The 19,476-nt window shown below is 36.3% G+C and overlaps 1 protein-coding gene across 5 annotated transcripts in view; it reads right to left on the bottom strand.

The window, feature by feature from the left end:
- Positions 1-499: 499 nt before the first annotated feature.
- Positions 500-19,476, bottom strand: part of LOC136867948 (protein MEMO1) — a 117,507-nt gene continuing 98,530 nt past the window's right edge. For all 5 annotated transcript variants that reach the window (XM_068225036.1, XM_067144744.2, XM_067144743.2 and 2 more), the window contains one exon: positions 500-11,839. In XM_068225036.1, coding sequence (XP_068081137.1) covers positions 10,901-11,791 — 891 coding nt within the window. In that variant the 5' untranslated portion in view covers positions 11,792-11,839 and the 3' untranslated portion in view covers positions 500-10,900. The remainder of the gene's footprint in view (positions 11,840-19,476) is intronic.

Genomic DNA, 19,476 nt, shown 5'->3' on the forward strand with positions numbered 1-19,476 from the left:
TTGCTTGCAAATTTAAGAGTTTAAATTAACCACAGGATTTGTTTACTAAAAGTCTCTGTTATTGGTAACACTCATAACTAGGTTATTTTGAAGGTGGAACTTGGTTTTTCCATAGCTGCCCAAATTGTAAATAGATTATGCTACAAATGACTGCAATATCACATCTGACAATATATTTCTCAAGCTACAATAATAGACATGGTCAAATTATTACAAAGCTTGTGATGAGATCCATTCACAGTTAACAGTTGTATTAAGATTCCCAAATTAACTGTTATCCTGTTTCCACTATTTAACCTCTCAGTAGAAATTTTCTCCACCCCCTTGTTAAGATTCTAAATAAAATAAACACATTATATACCTACTACTTAATTTTATTTTATACTTTTTCTTCCCTCTTTATAATTTCTGGATTGAGTTCAATTCTCTATCTACAAAAGTCTTCAAACTTGATAAGGCAAAAGGAAATGGACAAGACCAGGAATTTTATTTCAAAGACGAGAATAAAACAAAACTTAAAATATAAATTGTACCATAATTTGGTATATCATTTATTTAAATAGCAGAGAGTATGTGCAAAACAACATATCTCTTCCCAAGAATAGTCAAGAACATGGGAATTTTAAAAATAAACTCAACTCTCTTCAAACAATAATAGTTTAACATAGTTTCCACAGTACAAATAAACAAACAACCATAATAAAAAATTGAATTGTCATGAAATATAAATTCAGTAACACGAATTGCAATTTCAATCACAGCTATAGCTTTGCTGTAAAGGTTTACATACACATCATCTACCCATGGTATCTTCAAACAATGTTTAATATACTGCACAGAGCACATCCAGAAATTCCAACCAGTTATGGAGCAGCAAAGTTAATAAAAACAATATGTTTGAGAAACATACAACTCTTAGAATTACAAGGAGGGAGTAACTAGACAAAAATAGCCAACGATTGCTAAATGAAATCCTATAATGAGTCTTTTTTAAAATAATAAGAGGCATGGTCAAATTATTACAAGTTTGTGATTAGATCATTTATAGTTTTACTAAGCTTCCCAGATTAACTTTTATCCTATTTCCAATATTTAACATCTCAGGAGAAATTTTCTCCACTGCTACCCAATGAAGCAAGAAAAACAGAAATAGAATTAAGTATTCTAGAAATGACTGATGAAGTTATAGGCACATAACTTAACATATTCTAACAGAATTTCCAAACAATTTTTAAAAATGGGCATACTGCTGCCAGGAATTCAGGTGTATTTTAACATTAATAACACATAAGGATACTCTACCCAACCGTCCACGTCCTTCCACATAAGGGTAAGGTCAGCAACATTACTACCAATATTCTGCTTCACATCACTCCATCACAATTGTTATTATCAGCATTATCAACAATTTCTTCTTTGTAGTAGGGAAATCAACATTTTTGAAATACAGCCAACCAAGATACATTTTCTTCTCTTTGGATCTCTAACTTAACAGAAGACCTCTAGAAGCCATCATTAAAATTAGACATAGGAAATTTTAGCATTTTTAAACTAAGAATTAAACATTTTAAGAATTACATTTAGCATTTTCTAGCAATTTTACAAAAGACAGTGATACAGTTAAACCTGCTTTATACGTAACTCTGTTCTACGTAATTCGTATTTGTACCTAATTTCCTTTAGGTCCCGGCAAAATATAATTTAAAAGCGTGTTAATTAAATCTTATTTATACGTAATCCGTTTATACGTAATTCGCTGTTATATGTATTAAGTGCCAGTGAAATATAACTGAGTTTTGTGTAATTGTAATGAGAATGTGCTTTTTAAAAAGAAACTACTGCATTTACGAAGTTCCCTCCTTGTCGGCATAGGCGGAAATAGAGCGATCAGGTTTCGGTGCTGAAACAGAACAGTTTCGCCGAGTGACATTGTTGACCCTTACTTACTGGCGGCTTAACAAAGACGAGCCCCCTTCGCTCCTCTTCTATCTTCGTCGTTTTTAACACGCCACCAAAGATTAAGGTACATTGTAAGCAAAATGGGCGGTTTCGGTGCGTAAACAAAAGAAAATACAGTAAATTTGTTTGAATATGAGAATTTCTTTCGTGGGAACAACGGAGAATAAAATGTCCACGATGCTGGTATTTGATGTTTACTGTTGAACAGTAGTTGCTTTTGATTAGCCATGGAGAACAGAAAAGGGAAAAGTTATACGAGAAGTGGACGCTAATCCACACAAAACGAAAACTGAAATCACTTCAGACTTAGGCATTGCTTATACCACGCTATGTACAGTCATCAGTAAAAGAAACGCTATTTTAGATGAGTTCTTAAAACTGGGTTCAAAATCAGCAAAGCGCAGCCGTCAGCAAGAAGGATGGTACGTAGATTTGGAGAAAGCACTTTTCACATGGTTCCAGCAAAAGCGGGCTGCAGCTCTACCAATTAGTGCAGACATGCTGAAGGCAAAGGCGATAGATTTAGCTAAAATGATGAGTATCACTGCTGCTTTCAAGGCTTCATCGGGATGGTTGCAAGGATTTAAATATAGTCACGGAATTACAGGGAGAACAATTTGCGGTGACTCAAAATCTGCAGACGACGTCACGGTGCAACACTGGAAAGAGGAGGTTCTGCCGGGTATCGTAAGCGATTATCAGCCTCCAAACATCTACAACTGTGATGAGACCGGCCTATTCTACAATCTCCTTCCTAATAAGATATTAGCTGAAAAAGGTGACTCATGCCATGGAGGGAAGAAAAATAAAATTCGTATAACAGTACTTCTCGCCACCAATGCAGGTGGATCTGACAAACTTCCTCTACTTGTGATAAGAAAATCGAAAAATCCGAGGTGTTTTAAGGGTGCGAAAACAAAACCTAAGGAAGTTGCATCCAATGGAACAGTGGTTGAAAAAACTGGACATTAAAATGAAAAAGAAACAGAAGATCCTTCATTATATGGATCGATGTGCAGTACATCCACCTCAAATCGTTCTGGAGAATATCCAAATGGAATTTTTCCCTCCTAACTGTACCAGCGTTCTACAACTGCTTGATTTGGGCATCATTGCAAATTTCAAAGTGCATTATAGAAAAATGCTGGTTCAACATTTAATAACACTGAGTGATACAGGAAATGAACCTCTCTCCATTAATTTGTTACAAGCCATGAACTTTATTTCGGCTGCCTGGAAGCAAGTGTCATCCTCCACAATCAGCAACCGTTCCTGCAAAACGGGTGTCTTACGAGAAGAGGCTGCCTCTAATTATGATGTGATTATGGGGATGAAGTTTTGTCTGGTCTTGAACCAACGGTCGGTGTATAAAAAATAGAATTCGATACTTTTGTGCATTTCGATGACAATCTGGCTGTATGTGGAGAACTACCGGATGAAGAGATTATTGCTGATGTATGCCAACAACGCGGCAGTGATGGACCAGCTACAAGCGATAGTGACATTGGAGATGGAGATAACGACTTGAATCTTGACACCTGAACTGAGTGAAGTGTTAAAAAGTGCAATCGAAGTGTGTAGGCGTTCCATCAGTGCGAAAAGTTGAAGTGTAAATGCTTTGAATGCATTACCAAGTTTGCTAAAGGAGGTTTATATTCTTAATGCAAGAACAGTGAAAGAAGCCAAGCTATCTGATTTCTTTAAGGCCGGGCCAAGTTCAAAATAATATTTTCTGTCTTAATGTATTTATTATTTGCAAGGATTTACATTTGTAGGTCTATTCCATTGGTTTTTCAGTAAATATGTGATGTATTGCGTAAGTCTGATTTCTAAGTAATTCTGAGTTACAAGTAGTTTTTTCTCTTCCCCTTGATATACGTATAAGTCAGGTTCAACTGTATTTTCAAAAGAGGAATTATATGTTAAAACTAGCTGATATACCCGTGCTTCGCTACAGAATTCTACACTGTATACAGAATTCTAGGTTAGGTAGTGTACACGTTCTGGGTAAGATTGTATTACCGTTACCACAGAAACGCGGTGGGGAAATCATCAAACACCTTTTCTCATGTAAAGACTAGATTAGGGAATTTTCACTGTAATGGTAGGCCCTCTTGCTTACCATTAGTCACAATCAAGTTGGGTAATTTTCATTATAATGGCAGGCACTCACTCTCCACCTGCCTTTTTACATCCTCAGAAAGACTGTCTTAGTGGTTTTCCCAACTGAAATCAACCTAGGTCATTACAATAACGTCAGTAGGAATGTCACCCTTAAAAGCAATGCTATCATATGAAATACTCAATCAAATGAAAAACCACACATTTCCACGTTTGTAACAAACAGTACTTTGTTGCCTATCTAACAGCCCAAATTTCCAGAGCTGGAATGACCAGGCCGCAGACAGCTGTGTTGCCATATTCTGTTAATTTTGTATATTGCTCATTCAAATCAGTGTGTCAGAATAGGGATCAAATTGCTGGGATATTATGATGAACCAGTGTGTTTCGTACCTGTAGTATAAGAAAATTTATGAACCAGAGGAAAGGCATGCTAAAAAAGTAAATTTTCTAACTCCCCGGCTATTTCCAGCCTATATTCAGGGCTGTTATTTCTAATACGCAGCAGTTATCTCATATATCGGAGTTGAGTGGCAGCATAAGAGACAAAGAACATCACAACAAACAATGGTCAATGTAATCTTATTGTTGATCAGTTTTATGAGCTTTTCACATTGTAGGTCTTCAAAATTAGTTTCCTTCTGACTCTGAAATACCACTCTTACCATAGTCAGTACAGTAAAACTGAATAAAACACAAATGATCGGAAATTGTATTCTGTATAACTTTCATTACATTACATAGTACTTTTCAATAAGACCAATAACACAGGTATTTAAAAGTTAAATTTTAGGTGCCTTCCCCTAAACTACCATTTTATCTAAAGTGAATAAAATTATTTATAGCTTTGACTGTAGTTTCTTCTTTGCAGACTCTACATACTGATTTTCATCAAATTCTGTTTATTGCTCGTTGCTGATATCGACTTAGCAACAAAAAATACAAATTCACGAATATGTTATCTCAGCCAGTACAGTAAAAATGTATAAGACATAAATGATCGGAAATGTAATTCTATATAACTTTAGTTATGTAGTATTTAGCGATAGGACCACTAATGACAAATATTTGAGAATTAAAGTTTAGGCCTTCCCCTAAACTACCATTTCACTCAGCGTGAATAAAATGATTTATGGCCTAGATTGTGGTGGTTTATTCCCTGACTTTACATACCGATTTTCATTATATTCTCTTCAGCCGTTATCTCGTGATGCGTGTACATACATACATACATACATACATACATACATACAGACAGACAGAAATTACGGAAAATTAAGTGCATTTCCTTGTTACTGTGGTCACGAGGGATATAGAAATAGCATTCTTTTCAAATTCTGAGCAATGTACAGACAAAACTCTTATTTTATATATATGAAGGGCTCGGTGGAATATAGTCATAAGCCACAATAACTTAGTTCTGAGTAAATGACAAATTAAAGTTCAGCACAAATCTGTAAATCATCCACCAAATTTGTAATAACTTTCCTTGTATAAATGAACACTTGTATATGTTATAAAACATATGGGAGACAGTGAAACAACACTTTGCCCTAGAATATGATTTAAGAGCATTTTTGATGAATGAGGTAACTAACATGGGCTTATGACTTTATTTCCCGGAAATAAAATTAAGTACTTGAGGGCGAATAAATGTTTATTTATCAAGAATAGCACAATATTAGAGAATGTACACACTTAATTTAAGAAAACACAATATTTGGGAATGAATACACATACTTTAAAGAAAAACAATGTGTATCTCAAGGGAATTCTTCCACATCATTATCTTCAACATTATATCCTGTAAGGGACATGAAGATAAGTTGATTGGCTACAGGAATGAATGACATGAGAGACATGACATCAGTAAATTTCTTCTGGTTGACAGGGAGTTGATTTCTGTTTTTTACTCTTAGCTGAAATGGATCATGTTCCACAAATCTTCTTTTCTTCTTGGTGCGAATGTTTGCATACTGAACTGGCCCTAATGTAGTATAACAGTGCATAACACCTACCTTAAAAGCAAAGCAAAGTCACCTCTGTACAGGCCATGAAGGCCCTTGGAGGAGTGGAAGGTAAAGAATTCCACCATTGTTATCCTCGGCACATGATGGGGTAGAGTGTTTAGCTCTACGCCCGGCCGCCTTTGCCCCCAGGAATTAACCTGGTACTCATTTTTGGTGTAGGCTGAGTAAACATCAGGGCCATATGCACCTCCGGAAGTGGAAATCTCATTTCTTAAATTTTACGACTTCCTGACGGGGATTCGAACCCTACGTCCTTCCGGGCGAACCGAGCACGCCTTTACCGCCTCGGCCAGGCAGACCCTACCTAGCTCAAAAGGGTCTTTGAAATTCAATTGAAATTGTGTAGCTTCACTGAAGTGAACTGAATCTCTAGTTGTGAATTTAGTGGGTATTGATAGCAATGACTTGAGATCATCTAAAGTTTTGAAGTCATCTCTTTTCATTTTTGTCACAATGAAGATTTTTGGACTTGCTGACTTTACAACATCCACCCATTCATCTAGGGCATATACTATTGGTGATTCCTCAGGCATTCTACTAACTTCAAGCTATAAAATTAGGAGTAACAAATTCAGACAATTTCAGATGAACATAGTTATAAGCCACATGAACAGAAATTTAACTGCTAATTGCTTTCACATGATATTCTATGTAAATATTATTGTTAATATTGGTAGTTCTACTAAATTATTATTCTATGGTTATCAATTCTAACGCTATTGTTCATGCATTTTCATAAGATACGAGTTACTTGTAAAGTAAGTAAAATGAGTAAAATACAGTCACAAGCCACAAACTAGAGGTTATCCATGATAAAATGTGTCTATACTCTTACCAAGTTGTCATTAGAGCTGGAACTGTTGCTTGATGGGTGCCAAGAATCATCACCATCTGTATCAAATGGATCTGACTCTTCACTTTCAGATTCATTATTCTCAAAAGTCCTCTGAACAGGAGATAAATCCTCATTCACTCTTGATTTTGACGCCATTTTGGTGTGACTTATGACTGTGTTAGTTCTGAAATTGTCACTATATGGCAACGTAAAGAACTTCCACCTAACATATGCTGCCATCTTTTATAAATACAAGAAACTTTTTAGTGTGATATTAAAGAGGGAAATTTATAGAATACGATGGCATGAACATCTCAAAAACAACAAAATGGTGGCTTATGACTATATTCCACCGAGCCCTTCATATAGATATCAGCGTATCAACTGCTGGACTTTCTAGATTTTAATTTCAAGAAAATAACAAAATATAAAATTGAAGTGGAACTGCAAAAAATTAATCACCACTTAAATAAAACTGTTTACTTTTATAATTTTCTACTTGTTGTTCAATGATGACTTTATCCTAAACCACGTTCACAAGCGGCCAGGACCTGCAAAGTATGTTCAGATTTCTGGATAACAGTATGGATAACAAAGAGGACAGCAGGTAGGCCTCATTTCTGTACTATTCATAGAAAATAATAAGATAAATGCATAGAGGGATAGTCAAACTGCTTGAAGTCAGAACCTGTGCCAGCTTCTGAACTGAAAGTATAATACAGGCAGTGTGCACACTCGTCATAGCTATTTTCTTCTTGTACCTTGCCTGCTCCGCCTTTGCTGGCAGGACCTAGTGTTTACAGTGCACTATGTCTTCTGGTATACGCTAGAGCAATTTTTGTTACTTTCATAGAGGGAAATCTATGCCAACAAATAAAATACCAGAGACAGTGATACAAAGTATAAAATCTCGTATTTTGAAATACCCACAATATGAGAGCCATTATTTCAGGCAAAGGACAGAAAGGCAGTATCTTGGACCACATCTTAATACTTCAATGATGTACAGAGAATGCAAGGAAAATAACATCCCTGAAGAAAATGTAGCCAGAGAATGGTTATGGTATAGAGAGATTTTCAATGAAGATTTCAATCTCTCTTTCCTGCTACGTAACAAAGACACTTGCGATGATTGTTATTGGTTCCAGAAACAATTGAAGGATGCTAAAAATGATGAGGAAAAACAGAAAATTGTAAAAGAATTGGAAAATCACCACACGGAAGCAGATGGCAGGTACACCTTTATGAAGAAAGATAAAGAGGAATCAAAAGAAGATGTAAGGAAGAGAAAAATCACAATGGATCTTCAGAAATGTCTTCCTACACCCTACCTATCAAACTGTCAAATCATTTTATTTATATAAGCTCTGGACACTGAATTTGACAATCAACGATGTCACTTCAATTGATGGTTACTGCATGCTGTGGGATGAAACAATTGCAGAGAGAGGAGGTAATGAAATAGTGTCTCGTTTACTGAAGTGGATTCAGTGTCATTTGTCGGATCAAACTCAGGCATTAACGGTGTGGTCTGATAATTGTGCCGGTCAGAACAGAAACATTCAAATTTCTCTCGTGTAAAACTGGCTTCTGATATAGTTCCCACAACTTCAAGAGATTAACCATAAATTTCTCCTGAAGGCCATACACACATGGAAGTGGACAGCATTTCCTCAACCATTAAAAGGAAAAAGTTTAAGTTTGGGCTCAGTTGATCAGAACATGCCAGGTAAAAAAGTCGCTAGTAGTCCATGAAATGCAATGTAGCGATTTCAAAAATTTCACATCTTTAACTGAAAAACCTGGATCCCTTCTCACAAATCGCAAGAAATCTATTACAGGTGAAATGTTTCTAACCTCAAAAGTTGTATGGCTTAAAGTTTCAGCTGTACATCGAAGAATTGCTCTCCTGTTACCAAAGGAAATTCCGTCCGTACGAAGCGGACCCAAACGCATTAGTTCAGCCAAATACACGGACCTGCAAATGTTAACTCAGTGGATTCCACGGCAGTACAGTGCAATTTACAGTGACCTCCCTTATGGAGAAGAACATGAATATCCTACCGATAAGTGATATTTCAACAGACATAAATTGAAACTCTCTGGAGCACATTTCATTCAGGAAAAGTAATTAATTACATTAATTATCTTACACAGAACTTCAATGACAAAAATGATGTGGAAATATAACCAAAAAAAATGCACATTTTCTTAATGTGATAATTATTATAAAGTTTTGTGTGTGCTATATTATGTTTTCCTTGTTCCTTTAGCTACAGAACAGATATAAATTAATATTATAAACAGTTATGTACCTATTAACTTCATTTTACAGCATCCAGAAGTTTAATAAGGAATGAAGAAGAAAAACGGCGTATGTCCATTTTGCACGGTTTTCCCAAGAAAATTTAGATGGAATTTATAAACATGTATTTAACATCTACATACATATATGATATGCAGAATAAATATATATAAAACGTTTACAATTCTACCACATTTGTATAATGAGCAATTGGCATAAATGTGCAGCCAGTTACTGTTTTTAGCTTATACTGTACTGTAAAATTAACAAAATGGACAAACTGGAATAGACTGATGTAAGAGACTCAGATAGGCCAAATAATGTATCGGCCAGGGGGAAGCACTAGGAAAAGAAAAAGAGCAGTCTCGTATGATTAGGTGCAAGAAGAAACCAAGTAAACTAGTGGTGGTAGATCAATTCTTTCGAATGATGACAAGAAACACATACCACTTATCTAACTTTCAATACATGGTCTCTAAACTCAGCACACCGGAAGTCGATCAAATGGTCATTATATTGTAGGCCTACATCTCCGAATTTTTGTTTTGTAATCAACGAACACATGGTTTCAAAATCTAAAAATATTTTTTAACTTTTTATGTGCATCTATGGTTTTGCTAGTTAGTATTTTTAATTATTTAAAGTAACAATAATGTTCAATTACAACCTAACTGTGCACTTTGCAATGATATAAAAAATATTCCTGTCGCTTGATAAATACTGATGTTATAAGCACTTAAGTTAAAATGATGCCTTTTATAGAATTTCTCCCTGGTAATATAAAAATTATTACTGTGGCAGTCCTAGGATGCCTGTATCCTGCATGTAGTACATCATCTGCAATTCAGTGTCAGCAAATGGCCTCCAAATAACATTCCAAATGAAATTGGAACATAATAACTGCAAGATATGTAAAATGTATTCCTAAGATATGATTAGTATGTTTTTCACATTTATGTAATTATAAGTAATTGCATTCTCATAGGTAGCCCATTTCCTTTACAAAACAACAGTATAATAATCTGACCATGTTTGTAAATTCAATTGTACACAGCAAGCTAAATAAAGTATGGTTAATTCATTCAAAAATACAATGTAATGAATTTTCAATTTATATAATTAATACAATTCAAATATAAAACTGAATTTACTAATTAAATCACGTCATTATTTTAGTTTGCAAGATACTAATACTAGCTGATGAGTATGTATAGTATGTTACCACTCAATTACTGGTACATGGAAGATCATATGGGATCATAGGGTTACTGAAAGTAACTAAGCAAGAGACATTTCCTGCCGAGATATGTTTTTCCCAAACACTTATCTTGTCTCCTTTAGTGACCATAATAGAATATTGTGCCATAAAAATATGCAATATAAAGCGATCAATATACAAAGCAGAAACTACTCCTGATGGGAGCAATCCTGTACCCTCAAATTTGAGGGAGAGCTGGCTTGAAATACCAAGAACACCATCACTATATCGCTGAACAGCTAGTTGACACAATTCAAATCTTGCACTTCAAGTAACACTTTCACACGCCTATCTATGAGATTGCAAAATGTCTCCTGCAAGAGATCTTTTACTTTGAACACCATGCCCAAATTGTTGGCAATTCCCTCGTGGGGGCTAAGAGTAAGCACTCGTTATTCAAATGTAAGTGCTGCTGCAGCGTAACTGACAGAGGAATCACTCATATTGCAACACTGACTTGACTGGGCATATTTAAGAAATTTCATTGACATCTTGTGACCATTAGTTGGAGATTTCTTAAGACTATGAACAGCTTGCAGAAGAACTCCTATAGGATGACGTCCACAAATAGTATTCCCAAATTTCTTTAAATATTCAGTGAAGGCCACAGGATTCAAAGTTTCAATGATATCCATTCCTGTTCGATCAAGGGTTTGAATGGACTGGTAAATTTCACCCCAGCTGCGATCATAATAAGTGTACCGGAACCGATGACCCCAGTGGCAGAAATCAGAAGAAATAACAAATAAATTCTGTGGGTCGGCCAAATAACGAGAAAAGATACGTCCATACATGGCTTCTTTCTCTGATGTTAATGATCCCACAAGCACTGGCACAATGGTGAAGGAGTCTTTGTAATCTTCCATAGCTTTGGCAATGTACGGAAGATGCATTTCAATACTATGTTCATCTTCATCTACAGTCAAATTCATCCACTCAAACTGACCAGATGCTTCTAATTCTCTGTATACTTGAGAGTCAATTTTCAAATCATAAAGAGGAGTTCTGTATTTGCTAGCAGTGGATAGGGCACATCCTCCCAGACGAACATGATGTGATGGACCCAAGATGAAAATACGCCGCACAACAACAGGGCTCACTTGTCGATAAGCAAATCCACTACATGGACCACAGTACTGATAACCAGCATGTGGGGCAATGATAGCTCTTGCAGGACCATGACAAAGGTCCGCTGTATTCAGCCAAGTGTCCAACTGTTCCTTTAATTCTTTTGGGGAATCCGAATACCAGCTACCTGCATGTGAAGCACGTCTCACAGCCATAACTGCTTCCTTATCGTCACGTCACCAAGAGAAGCAGTTTACCTAAAACTAAAAGAAGAAAATGCCACTAACTAGACAATACACCAACCATTAACATATGATGGTTCAATTATGTCTGTAACATATATAATGGAGAGAGAATGTTCAGACACAAGAACTAAAATGAAAGACATAATTAAAAATATTTCAGTTCCTATGTCAACCCTTCACTGCATAGCTTGCATACTTCGAGACAATACTCTAAAGAATATATAAGAATACTGTTCGATGCAGTCTGAGTAGACAGCTTTCCTTTCATTACAATACATGGATACTAGCTACAGAGAATAAATAGCTGAATATGGCATGTGAAAATGCATGGTTTCTCTACAGTTGCTTACAGTTGATCATCAGCTCGATACTGCGGTGGTTTGAAATTTAGATATAATGAGTGGGTATTGTCTGTTCAAAGAATCTCCCAAGGCAAGCCACAAAGAATAAAGTACAATACAGTACTGTGACTGCAAATGGCTGGGTTCATTTGAAATGTATGAACATAGAAGAATGATGTACTTCAAAACAATGGAAGTGTAGATGCTCCAATGAGGAACTATGCAATGATGCAGTAGATCACGTGCGATCCAAAGTCATTCCATCAACTCGGGACATATACAAACTACTGGTACACCTTAAGAGTGAAATGACTGAAATGAAGACGGCACGTGCTGTTACTGAGCAAGAACTAGGTAAAAGTTTAGTGCCGAACATGAGAAATTTGAATAGAATACTGAGCTGGTTAAGCAACAGTCTGTTATTAACTACTGCTTAGTAACTATTAAGTAACTGAAAATTGAAAATTTTCATTTAAAATTTGATTTAGTGAAGTAGTATTACAATTAGATGATATGAAACAGTATTTATGGCATCCCTGCAAGAAAAAAAAAAAAAAAATAGTAATGGGAACACTTTTGAAACAGTTAGGCAAGTAGGGCAGGCACTCAATGTTGAAATTTCAAGTGAGATGATCGATGTGTGCCATTGGTTAAAGAAGCAAAATCTCATCAAACATTGGGAGGCATAATTGCAAAATTTGTGCAGGAGTAATTTGATCAAAGGCAACAGGGGGGGAGGGAGGTTGTTAGGGGGTTGAAAACCCCTGCCCCACAAAATTAACTTGAAATTTAAACATCACACATGGATTTTCAAAAATTTAACCCATTAAAGCAAAACTATTATGAAATCAAGAATTTGGAAAACAAAACAATTGAATTTAATCTATAAAACACTCCAGACCATCTTGTCTAAAATGTTTTGCTTGGGCCTTTATTAGAATCGTATATTTACCTGTATATTTGAATGGTTATAAGCCTAGGAACTTACGATATATTTTGTCTTCAGTTTTTGACACATTTGTTATCAGTTCATGTGGACCATATTTCAGATATACTTAAGGGATGCTTCTACTCTCCTGGCCTTTTTCCCCAGTTATCTGGCATTAGCACTAATGTAGATTAATCCCTGTTAAACAGATCCCATATGCCCTTCCTAATGCCAACCGTATATGGCAGGGAAGGGGAGGGGGGGGGGGTGTATTCACTATTGTGTAATTCATGAATCTGTAATGATTAGTAGTATGGTGTCTTGTATGTAGGAAATATACTTTATTAAGACCTATACTTGATATAAAGAATTCAAATAATTGATTTGTTTTTGTTAACACACTATTCAGTTTTTAATCGCCAAGTTTCCAGAGTCCTACAAGACTTCACTCCAAATAGTTGTCTCCCATTCTGCTTATAAATAAAAACAATAAACAGGTCGTGGTGGTTACTAAATAAAAAACATTTTTGAATTTTCCTTAGAATGATTTTGGAAAACCGTTACCTAACTCAGAACCATGAAAATAAATGCTAGCAAAGGGAACCTCTAGCATGAGGAAAAACCAACAGATGTAGTACAGATTCAGAGCCATAGAAAGTGAAGGAAAAATCCAACACATATGGAGCATCTATTTCTTAGCAAACATATTTTTGTTATCCCCACTTAAAAGATATCTTTCCAGTAAATAAATGGAGAAATGGAGAGAAGTTAATTAGTCTAAAATCTTTGGACATCATAAGCTCACCATCATATCATTCTGACTGCCAATTAACTTGTTAATTGTTAATAGTTAATAGTTATAGAACTGGGCGAGTTGGCCGTGCTGTTAGAGGCGAGCGGCTGTGAGCTTGCATCCGGGAGATAGTGGGTTCGAATCCCACTGTCGGCAGCCCTGAAGATGGTTTTCCGTGGTTTCCCATTTTCACACCAGGCAAATGGGGCTGTACCTTCCTTCCAACTCCTCGGCCTTTCCTATCCCATCGTCGCCATAAGACTTATCTGTGTCAGTGCGACATAAAGCCAATAACAAAAAAGTTATAGATGGAACCTGATTTCACGAGTTACTTATACCAATATTTCAACACACCTGCAAATTCCATGGAAACATATTTTAAATTAAATAAATTGCTAAAATGAATGTTGTTATAATTTACAATTATTTGTGCGAAGTATTACACTGTAGTTCTTTGGAATGTGGAGATTAACTGACCTTAAACTCACTGTATGCAAAAATATACATTTGTAAGTAGACGTAAGGAAATAGTTAAATTTGCTGCATAATGATATTTATACATTTATTTGCATACACAATTTATTGATGAAATATTAACCTTTTTCTTAATCAAAGTTTCTTCTATACGAACAGAAAGTTAAATCTTTCCCATTTAAAAAACTATGTATTTGTGAATATACCTTTATACTTAAAAATCTCAAAACTGGTATGAACAAATGAATACTTACATAATAGTATTTCAAAAGATAACTTTTGGTACTTACCAAAAAAAGGAAGAAAAAGAAGAATCATCCTCATCTACACATTATTTGAAAAATGAATTTGTGACATATGGACTTGAAGAATGAAGTGAAAATGATAATATGAATGAGTCAAAATTTTACCATCGTTACCCAAATACAAAAATTATATACTTCAATGTTGGCTATACATCGGGATGAGGCTATAAGTAATTTTGCAAATTCAAACTATTATAAAAATTGTAAATAAATTAATTTTTATGCAATGTTTTAAAAAATTCATAGGTCTATAAATGAAAGTTATAAATTAATGAAATTCACATATATTTACAATAAGAAACTATTAAATATGACACGCATGGCATTACTTTCAAATTTAAATATTCTCTTTTAATAAACATAGAGAAATGTTATCATGTTATCCAGCCAATATAAGATTTCTTTTTAAAAGGACCTTTTATAATAATTATAATGCCTTTGCTGGCAAGATGTAGTGTTTACAGTGCGCTATGTCTTCTGGTATGGGCTAGAATAAAATTGTTACTTTCATTGACCTGTCTCAGTCTTATCCTTGGCTTTGACAATATGAAAGTGACTGAGGTATGAGTGACGCTAGTAATACCATTCCTTATGCAGCCAGTCCCTGCTATGAATGGTGTGAAAATGTCACTCATAGGGTCGGTTGGTGCATGCATTTCAGTGGGCTTGGCAGACTGATGTGCAATAGCAACTTCTGGCTCAGTGAGGAAAGCAATGGGAAACTACCTCACTCCTCATTTCCCTAGTACGCCTCTTCAGTGACACCTAGGCCATCTAAGACAGCTAATGGTGAACCTGTTGAGGATCCAACCAGCCTTCGGGCTGAATACCCAACATACATACAATGAAGGAAATTGGTTTCCACCTTTTTAAAGAAATGACAGAACTCTGTCTCACACTGCATGCTTGCAGTATAGCGTGCACCACCCACTAGGCCTCAATTGCTTTACTTTTCCACTTAATTCACTGATTTGTAAACGGTACTGCTCCAAATATGTTCGAACATTTTATATTTGATTAAATCTATTTCAAACTAAAAATATAGTTTTTTTATTTACTGATGGTGGTGATTATCGCATTAAGTGTAAGTTCAGCTCTGCAACGTCTGCCTTCGCAGTGTAACTGTTAGCGCTATTAGCTACCATCATTGGAGGCCCTGGGTTCGATTCCCAGTACTGCCAGAAATTTAAGACTGGAGGGAAGGCTGGTACAAGGTTAAAATGGTAGTGCAGCTCACCTCTATTGGGGATATGTCTGAAAGAGCTACATCGGGATGAGGATACGATTAAATGACTAAATGGTTAACATGTTGGCCTTTGATCTAAGGAGTTTCGCATTCTATTCCTGGCCATGTCAGGGATTTTAACCTTCATAGGTTAATTCTTCTGGTTCAGAGGCTGGGTGTTTGTGCCATTTTCAGCATTAAAATTCATCTTAGATGAAGCGCTATCTTCACTCAACGTGCAGGTGTACAATAAGGCATCATCTCAAAAGACCTGCGCCAGGCCTCTCAGAACACACAATTATTGCCATTATTATTATTATTATTATTATTATTATTATTATTATTAGACTATTATTATTACCGGGCAACCAGACTCTATTAACACTAATCAGAGGGAATGTGGAAGATACACGACCATCGAAGAATGAAGGCATCGGCGAAAGAAAAGGAAAGGCCATGAATGGGTGAAAATTAAAGACACTCTAAGACTTGCAAATCTAATAATGTTGGGGTTGGAAGAGAACAAGAGTTGGCCAAGTGTGGTCAGATATAAAATATAAAAGTAAGGAGACTGACACAAGTGAAAGCTCTGCGAGACTCAGCTGGGGAGACCATGGTTACCAATCCACGCTACCAAACTAAGAGACCCAAATCCCTGTTTTAGTTACCTCGTATGACAGGCAGGATGTATTCTACCATCCCCATCTGCAGGATATTTTATTGGTTCCTATAGTTTTGGTTTTGAAAGCCTTCTGAAAATCTCCTACCCCCTCCTCCACTTCCAAAAAGAATATATACAGTAAAACCTGTCTTAATGGACACTTCTCACCGGCGGACACCCCTCATTGGCGGACGATTTTCTAGGTCCGTAATTAAATGCCATGTTGTGTATGAGTAATTTACCCCTCTTATACGGACACCCTTTATTACGGACACGGACACACCATAGCCACGAGAAACTCCAATTAAACCTCTCCTAACAGACACTTTCTTTTTCAAAAAATTCTGTATTTGTGTCCTGTACAGTATGTATTCGCTTACTTTTTGCACAGCCGGTACTTCCAAGAATCACAGACACCGTAACTTTCGATCCTGGCTGTACACATTCTTGGAAGGCAACACTAAGCTACGCTATCACTTCCGGAAGTTGTGTGATCTGACATGCTCGAAAGCCCTGGAATTCGTACCTTCACTGTCAGGTTACTTTTCATTGACTCGTGGGCTTTTGATGTGTTCAATTTTACGTTAGTAAGTGTGTGTAAACATGGCTCCAAGGAATTTTTTAACTTTAAAAGAAAAGGTAGGCATAATAGACTATCATAAACGTGAGAAGTGTGGTGTGCGTAAACTGTCCGAAGTGTTTAAGATTGGAAAGACACAGGCAGCTGAAATTGTGAAAAAGCAAAAGGAACTAGTGAAAGAATGGCATTTAAATGGCAACGAACAGCGCATTAAACTGTTTCAAAGTGGTAGCGGAGCTCTCACTGACAAGGCAACGCTAGAGTGGTTCGCTAAAATAAGAAGTCAGAATGTCCCTGTCTCAGGACCAATGATACAAGCAAAAGCGTTAGAATTCGCGACAGAATTAGGTATTGGAGATTTCAAAGCCTCGAATGGCTGGCTAGAAAGATTCAGAAAGCGACATGGTATCAACTTCAGAGTGATTTGCGGAGAATCATCGAGTGTTAATATGGAGATTGTTGACAACTGGCAAGAAAAAATACCTTCAATCATAGACGGGTATGCTCCGGAAAATATGTTGAATGCTGATGAAACTGGATTATTTTTCCGTGCTTTACCCGACAAAACTTTGTGTTTCAAAGGAAATCGTTGTACTGGTGGAAAAGTTGCGAAAGAATGTCTTACGGTCTTATGTGCAAGTATGAGTGGAGAATGGGAGGAGCCCCTTGTGATAGGAAAAGCTGCAAAACCAAGGTGTTTTAAAAATATGGACGTTACGTAGTTTGGCATTGAATGGAATGCGAATAGGAAAGCATGGATGACCAGAGAAATAATGACAGAGTGGCTAGGACAATTGGACAGAAAAATGATACGCCAGGAGCGAAAAGTGTTATTATTCCTCGATAATGCAGCATTGCATCCGGATACAATTAAGTTGCAAAGTGTGAAGATCGTCTTTCTCCCACCAAATGTAACATCAGTTTCTCAGCCGCTTGACCAAGGAGTGATCCAGAACTTCAAGGTTATGTAAAGACAGTTAGTGATGAAGCACATAGTATCAGAACTTAACGGGAATGAAGTAACCCTTCAAACACTGACAAAGGGGCTGAATGTTCTCCAAGCAATTTCATGGATAACCAATGCATGGGAAAACGTCACGGCCTCAACAATTCGTAACTGCTTTCTGAAATCTGGGTTTCCCGCTAGTGGTGGACATCCCGAAATAGAATCGGATACCCTTCCTGACAGCATGGAAACAACACAAGAGTTGATTAATGCAGCAGGTTACAGTGTACAAGTGAACACCTATATCGAAATTGATTCAGATATTCCAACAGAGTGTGAGAGTGGAGACACGAAAACGATTCTTCAGTCAATCCAAGGGAAGAGGGACAAAAATTAAGATTCTGACGAAAGCGGGAGTGAAGGTGATGCTAATGACGACTTTGAAGAAAAGACGGAAATGAATGTGCTGCCAATAACCTCGTACAGTGAGGCTTTTGGCGTTGTTATGCGACTGAAAGAATTTTATTATAAACAAAACGATGAAAAAGGTGTAAATTTGACCCAGGATTTAATTGCACATAGTGGAAACATCATTGCTAAACCGAAATGGACAAAACAAACGATCATTAAGGATTTTTTCAAGTGCTAATGTTTTACTGTACTGTGCTAGATATTGCTACATCTACATACTGATTTGAAGTTTCAAAAACTCATACGTTCTTCTTAATTTTAACAAGGTGAACGGTAATAGTGTACAGTGTGCTCAATAGAGGTTTCCATAGAAGTGTTTTTGTCTCTTTAATACAGTGCATCGCAGCTGCAGCAGTCCATCTACAACTTTCTCATGTGAGTACAGTGCAGTATATTGTACAATACTGTATACAGTATACAATTAAGGGTACATTTGCGAGAATTGTTAACACATACGATGCATGGGTTATTGTGTTCCAACTTATGTTTAATGGTACCGGTTTCATAACCTCTCGCGGGCGGACACCCCTTCATGGCGGACATTTTTTTCGGTCCCGAAGGTGTCCGATATAGGGAGGTTTTACTGTATATATATTCCTGGGTGCAGCATTGTTCCTGACAGATATATGACCTATTGAACAGAAAGAATTAAAAAAGTAGCAGAGTTCTGGCTGCAGATTGAAAAGAAATCTTATCAAAGGAAATTATAATTTACAGGTACTGTACTTGTGTGTTAAAGGTAATGTTGCATGGTCATTCCTATTGTATCATATAAATGTACTTCCCTCATTTAATTTTTACTGATTACCTGAAATGAATAAGGACCTATAAAATAAAAATATTATTATTTTTGGTGACTTTAACTCTCCACTGATAACTGGTATTGACACAGAGCTTCTAGGTACTGAACCATGTTGCAAGTCTTCACTGT

The sequence above is a fragment of the Anabrus simplex genome, chromosome 1 (genome assembly GCF_040414725.1).
Source record: "Anabrus simplex isolate iqAnaSimp1 chromosome 1, ASM4041472v1, whole genome shotgun sequence".
Taxonomy (NCBI): Eukaryota; Metazoa; Arthropoda; class Insecta; order Orthoptera; family Tettigoniidae; genus Anabrus; species Anabrus simplex.